The sequence below is a fragment of the Malus sylvestris genome, chromosome 6 (assembly GCF_916048215.2).
Source record: "Malus sylvestris chromosome 6, drMalSylv7.2, whole genome shotgun sequence".
Taxonomy (NCBI): Eukaryota; Viridiplantae; Streptophyta; class Magnoliopsida; order Rosales; family Rosaceae; genus Malus; species Malus sylvestris.
This window is the reverse complement of record NC_062265.1, coordinates 28,305,485-28,312,092: the sequence shown is the minus strand read 5'-3', so window position 1 is coordinate 28,312,092 and position 6,608 is coordinate 28,305,485. Positions and strand designations below refer to the sequence as shown.

At 38.8% G+C, this 6,608-nt stretch overlaps 1 protein-coding gene and 1 pseudogene across 1 annotated transcript; one reads left to right on the top strand and one right to left on the bottom strand.

Annotated features, from left to right (window-relative positions):
* The first annotated feature begins 977 nt into the window (after positions 1 to 977).
* On the top strand, positions 978 to 3,923 carry LOC126627256 (26S proteasome non-ATPase regulatory subunit 6 homolog). Its single transcript, XM_050296728.1, has 8 exons — positions 978 to 1,213; positions 1,320 to 1,434; positions 2,097 to 2,187; positions 2,297 to 2,442; positions 2,537 to 2,756; positions 2,877 to 2,985; positions 3,169 to 3,337; positions 3,485 to 3,923. The coding sequence occupies exons 1-8, from the start codon at positions 1,078 to 1,080 to the stop codon at positions 3,657 to 3,659; spliced, it is 1,161 nt and encodes a 386-aa protein (XP_050152685.1). The 5' UTR covers positions 978 to 1,077; the 3' UTR covers positions 3,660 to 3,923.
* A 1,584-nt stretch (positions 3,924 to 5,507) lies between these two features.
* Positions 5,508 to 6,608, bottom strand: LOC126625583 (flavonol 4'-sulfotransferase-like; annotated as a pseudogene).

The following is a 6,608-nucleotide window of genomic DNA, read 5'->3' as shown; positions in this document are numbered from 1 at the left end:
AATATTTTTTTATAATTAATCCATGTGGCGCCATATGATTGGACTAGTAGGACCATATTATCACACTAACAAAAAATATTGACGAAATTTTAAAGGAATGACTAAATTGATGTGCAATGGTGAAAGTCAGGGACAAAATTTATTGATTTTTGAAACTCAGTACCAAAATGAGGAGTTTGATCAATGTCAATGACTATTTGTGATAAAAACCCTTCTTTTTTGTAATCCACGTCCACGTGTCACCATTTTATTGGATTTGTGGGTCCCATATGCAAACTAGTAGAAATAGTTGATGAAATCTAAACGGAATGACCAAATTGATGTGCAATGGTGAATGTCAGGGACGACATTGATTGATTTTGAAAGTGAGGGACCAAAATGATAAGTTTGGTCAATCTTAAAGATCATTAGCCTATATATATATATATTTGAACAAATGATAATATTTATATTAAAGATGAGCGGGTGAACTTGGCTTCACAATAAGTTAGCAATTAAACTCTTAGCCTCACAATGGCCCCTAATCAGTAGGGCCTCCAATTTACGATTTTATTTTACCTGTATTTGAAGTATATATATTTAAATGCTGAATAACCAAAGTAAGCTCTTGGCGTGAGTTTAATCGCACTGCACATCTTTTAATGTATCATAATAGTTGAGATTACATATAATGCGAAATCATATTTGCCTTTAAATATAATTTTTCATTTAAAATCGTGAGGCAAATATTCCACTGAATTCTAAAACGAACTTAAGTCCCTCTCTGATACATCAGAGATTAAAAGTTAAAATCAAATTTAACTCGGTATGCATTAGATATTTTAAATTTTGCCGGTTTGATCCGGCCCGGTTCACAATTCAAATGCAAACCGCTAAGTTATGGTGCTGTAAAAAGACCATAAAATTACGTTTTACTTCCTTAATTACCAATTTACCCTTCGTGTTACCGAGCGAGAGAACAAACACCCTCGCTAGGCCAAAACACACTGTCGTTCCACTTCCTCCTTCAAGCAAAGCGCAAAGAACTCCCAACTCGGATACCTAACTCACCGACCGAGTCACCACCACCGATTCCAAATGGAAGCCCAAGAGGGGACGCAGCAGCCGCATCTCGTGCTCGCAAACAAGCTCTTCCTCCTCTCCCATTCCGATGTTCCGGACATCGAAAAGGTCCAACTCAGGGAGGAGGTTTTCGCCTCCGTCAAAGCCGACGGTAAGATCGCCTATTTTCACTAAATTGAACCGGTTTTTGCATTCGCTGTGCTTTCAATTTCGGTGTTTGCGTATCGGGGATTGAGTTTCTGTTTGGGGTTTTGTAGATATGGCGCCGTTGTACGAAACCCTGGTCGCCGAATCGGTGCTTGAGCTGGACCAGGGCGTTATGGACTCGATGAGGGCGAAGAACCAGGAGGAGCTCAAGAAGATCGACGAAAAGTGAGTTCTTTATTGGTTTTCTTCGATTTTAATTTTGATTTTGGTCCAGATTCTGTTTGGTTACTGAGAATTGTGAGAAAAAAGAGAACTGGGGATTGAAATTTATGCTTTGAGCTCTTCACTGTGAGATACAGCTATGAAAATTCGCTATTACTTAGGTAACTTGTTGAACTAGGCTTACACAAGTGATGTAGTTTTGTTGGATCGGATGCTGATGAGGCATGATTTCTCCGTTGACTTATTCGCGATCTGTTGGGAGTTTTACTGTAATTAAGAAGAATAACAAGATTTTCTTGAATTGTATAGTGTGAAAAATATTGTTGTCTGTACTATTATGATAGCATTGTGATCAAGTAATTTCTGTTACCAAGTTAACTATATGGTCGGCTCGGCTTTGTTTAGCATTGCTGATGCAGAAAAGAACTTGGATAACTTGTTGAATTGGGCTTTACAGATGTGATACAGTGTTATGAGATTGGATGCTAATGGAGTATGAGTTCTCTGTTGACCAACAATCGGGATTTTTACAGTGGGCTATGTAGAATGACAAGATGTGTTTGAATTTTCTAGTTTGAAGAACATTGTTGTTTGTGCTATTATTATAGCCATTGTGATCAAGTACTTTCCTTTACCAAGTAGCTTATCTGGTTGCCTTTGTTTAGGATTGCTGATGCGGAAGAAAACTTAGGGGAAAGTGAGGTTCGAGAAGCTCATTTGGCCAAGTCCCTGTTTTTCATTCGTATTGGTGACAAGGTAGATAAGTTGTAACTTATTTGTTGTACAAGTTATATCTGCCTTTTATTTTCCCCCTTTTAGTGGTATTCCCCAATTTGACTTTAAACTTCTTCCCTTATGAACCTAGGAGAAAGCTTTGGAACAACTCAAGGTAACGGAAAGCAAGACAGTTGCAGTTGGGCAAAAGATGGACTTGGTATTCTATACACTGCAACTTGGTTTCTTTTACATGGATTTTGACCTCATTTCTAAGAGTATTGACAAAGCAAAGAAGTAAGTAGTAGTGACATGGATCTGTGACCTGCGTCTTTTTGTTTTTAAATTTGGTAGCTGAGCTTTGTTTGTAACCATTGTATCATGATATCAGTTTATTTGAAGAGGGAGGTGATTGGGAAAGGAAGAACCGTTTGAAGGTGTATGAAGGTTTGTACTGCATGTCCACTCGGAATTTTAAGAAGGCTGCTGATCTGTTCTTGGATTCCATTTCTACCTTCACCACTTATGAGATATTTCCGTATGACATCTTCATATTTTATACCGTCCTTACAAGCATTATATCGTTGGACAGAGTTTCTTTAAAACAAAAGGTAAACTGCTTTCTTACCACATGTTTTATGATATGGCCTTCTTGTTTTATGTGTTTCTCCCATTGTGTTAGTAATGTGTGTTCTTACAAGAAATTATTAATTTCAAACAATATGTCGCAGGTCGTGGATGCTCCAGAAATATTGACAGTGATTGGGAAAATTCCCTACCTTACAGAGTTTTTGAACTCTCTATATGATTGCCAATACAAATCATTTTTCAAAGCTTTTGGTAAGTAGATCTATGCAGTGATATATGTCTGACATGATATATTAATCTATCTGTATGATATTAGAATTTTGATTTGCATGTTCATAAGCTACCTGGGCATCAATTTGGTCGTGTCATATATCAACCAAATCAATAAATTTCATAGTTGTAATTTCTTTCTTTCTTTTCTTTTTTCTTTTTCAGCTGGCCTGACAGAGCAGATAAAGTTGGACCGTTATTTGCACCCACACTTTCGGTATTACATGAGGGAGATCAGAACTGTTGTTTATTCTCAGTTCTTGGAGTCCTACAAGAGTGTTACTATTGAAGCTATGGCTAAAGCATTTGGCGTGACCGTGGATTTCATTGATCTGTAAGTGACTGAGTCTTATGGTTACCTTGTTTCAGGCTTACCTTATATAGTTTAAAAATTTTTGGTCCTTGATTTCATGGAGAAGCTGTTAAGTATTTTACGTTTACATTCTTTCTGCATATATCTAACCCATTCTACGACATACAGGGAGCTATCTCGTTTCATTGCGGCAGGGAAGCTTCATTGCAAGATTGACAAAGTTGCCGGAGTTCTAGAAACCAATCGTCCTGATGCTAAGAATTCACTGTACCAAGCAACCATCAAGCAAGGGGACTTCTTATTGAACCGCATCCAGAAGCTATCTCGTGTCATTGACCTGTAGGTAGGCTTTTTACATTTTGAATGTGGTCACAAAGAACTTCAGAGCATAGCAACTTGTGCGTTTTTACTTTTAATTAGATGAAAGTAAGTTGTATTTTTCTTTTTCTCCGAATTTATGTAGAACCAAACCAAAGTACTTGTATCGAGGTTCTCCTTTTCCTTTCTAATTGCTACTGCTAGCTTTTTGGGTGTATGGATACAGTCGTATTGTTCTCGACTCATGCTGTGAAATTATTGAATTGGCTCGGTGCGAGAACTTGGAACACCTGCTGCCTGCTTTTTTTAATTGCTGTTATTTTCCCAATTTCTCAACGTTTGTAGCGTCGTTGGATTCGATAAAAGATGCACAAGCTTATGATAGCATATAACAAAAGTACAGACATTCTCTACAGATACAATACAGCATAAGTAGTTATCCAATACGGACGATCGCAAATTAATAGTAATTTACTAAAGTACAGCAACTTCTTAATGTTAATTAATTATCAGTACCCGCCCTCTCTAGGATTGTAGGCGTGGTATCAGTTTTTAATTATTTACCTAATTGGTTAATGTTAAGTGTCGCTGAAGATCAAGAAGATGATGAAAGCAGGCACATGATGTTGATAGGCAAAAATTGGATCACCGTGATTAATGAGGTTAAGCACGCAACACCATAGACATAAGAGAATGCCTAATTAAAAAGAGAGGGTACGTACTTACTGCAGCAGTATAACCACCTTTAAATAATCGACCTTGAAACAAAATCCAGGATACGTACTTATCGAGAGAGCTGCTGCACCAACTGGACACCTACAAGAGTAGCCAGGCCCTCCATTTGATCTGCACCCAATGTATGCAAACCCTAGCAAGCTGACGATCGATGTGGAACAGCGATGGCGCTAAGAGGAGATTCTACGCAAGGTTAAACCCTTGGATTCAGCCATATCTATATCTTCCGCTGATGTTGGCAGTTTCTGGTCGAACTTCTGCGCTACATTTGCCAAAGCAAGCTCAATAATAACCGAGGAAAACTAAATTGCTGGGCAGCTCCTCCTGCCAGATCCCGTACGGAAGGGTTTGGAAGTCAGTCGCTTTGTAATCTATTTCACTATTCACAAACCTCTCCAGCTCAAACTCATCCGGCTTGCTGTGAGATTTCGGGTCTCTTGTAATGTCCCTCACATTGACTATAACTTGTGTGCTCGCTTTTATGTCGTAGCCATTTATTTTCACATCTTGGTTTGATATTCTGGGGATTAGTAATGGAACGACAGGATATAAGCGAAGAGTCTCCTTGATCACTACCTTGAGATTAATGCATTTCAACCAAGCGAAGAGTCTCCTTGATCACTACCTTGAGATTAATGCATTTCAACCAATTCATCCCCTGTTATTATCTCTTCTTTGTTTCCATTACAATAAAGGAAAGCTTGCTTATATGGAAGAAAACAAGTCCTTTTTGGATTTTGTTGTCCTAGAAAATACAAGGCATCGTGGCGCACAGACCGAGTAATAACTATGAACTAACTAGTAACTACATCTTTATTGTGAAAGCGGGTGTGTCAACTCGCCACTGAGCTCGGTCGGGCCAGAAGAAAAGATGTGGTGGTGTCGAATGCATTGCTGACTTCTGCACAAAAGCTCTGAGGAAGGAACGCATCTTGGCCTTGGGCTCTAAAACCTGAAGACAAGGTTACTAGATGACCGCGACCTAGATTGATTCAACGTTTATCCGGAAACAAATCATGATCCTCAATATTTCTATCATCCAACAACTTAGAGTACATGAGCCGAATGCGCACAAAATCGGGTTCAAATAGTTTTACATAAAATGGGTTATTTAAAATTAGAAAACAATGGGGTTTTGCATAAAATGCAATAGTTATTATACAAAGTCAACAACGCGCAGATCTACCAACTAGTACAGGACCGAATTGGGAGGAAAACACGAAACATGACTGAATAAAGCAAATACTTGGATCATAAGCCCTTATTATTATTGATTAAGCAACTAATTAATCAAACCTAGGCATCTGTATAAAATGTCAATACGGAACCGTTCAACTTGTCATCTGTGATTTGATCCATACGTTTTGCCATGTCTTCAGTGAAAAAGTTCTTCCAGTCCCCACTTGACCTTTCCTGAAGAAGTCACAGTTATTAATATCAAACTGCGTTTTACTAAACAGTTGAGTCTTGCCGGTTTTATTAACCTCCAGACCGCTCAAATTCTCGAAACAACAGAGCTTGATGATCTGCTGCACCACCCCTTGGCTCTCTTCCTCCAAGGAAAAAGGTCGGCCCAAGAACTCAGCCAATCTCTTCACATGCACATCCGGCTCTTTTTTCAGATCCTCATATTTTAAGAACAATATTTTCTCTGGAAATTCCTGGCTTGCTTTCCAAAAACCTAGCACATGGTCCCAAAAGGGTCCATAGTCAGAGACTCCTTGGCAAAAAAGCTCAAATGCTTCTTCTAGTGAGAGGGGTGTACATACTTTGGACTTCAATTTGTTCATGAAGTTCCATGAATACAAACATCTTTTGGGTTGCGGCAAATGTACACAAATTTTGACCCACCAATATCATTAGTAGTCACTGATTTTGGTAACAAAGAGTAAGGCTTGTGGGTTGCAAAGAGTCTAGTAGTTGTAGCAATGCTAGTACTACCATCACCATCATGATCATGATCATCATGCGACATCAATGAACGGCTGTGATGATCATGATCACGATGTTCATGCATATTATTATTATATAGATATGCATCCAACTGTAAGTACGGAAAACAGTCGTGGGGCCCCGTGGTGAGCAAAGGGTGATGAGGAGAGGCAACATCATGCAGGGTTCTATTGATGGTAGCAAAAATGAGTGCTCTATGCCATGTTGTACCTGATTTCGGAAACATAGCCAAGAATATATTGGACTTACTACTTGCACCAGCTTTGAAATGATCTTGAAGCAGCAT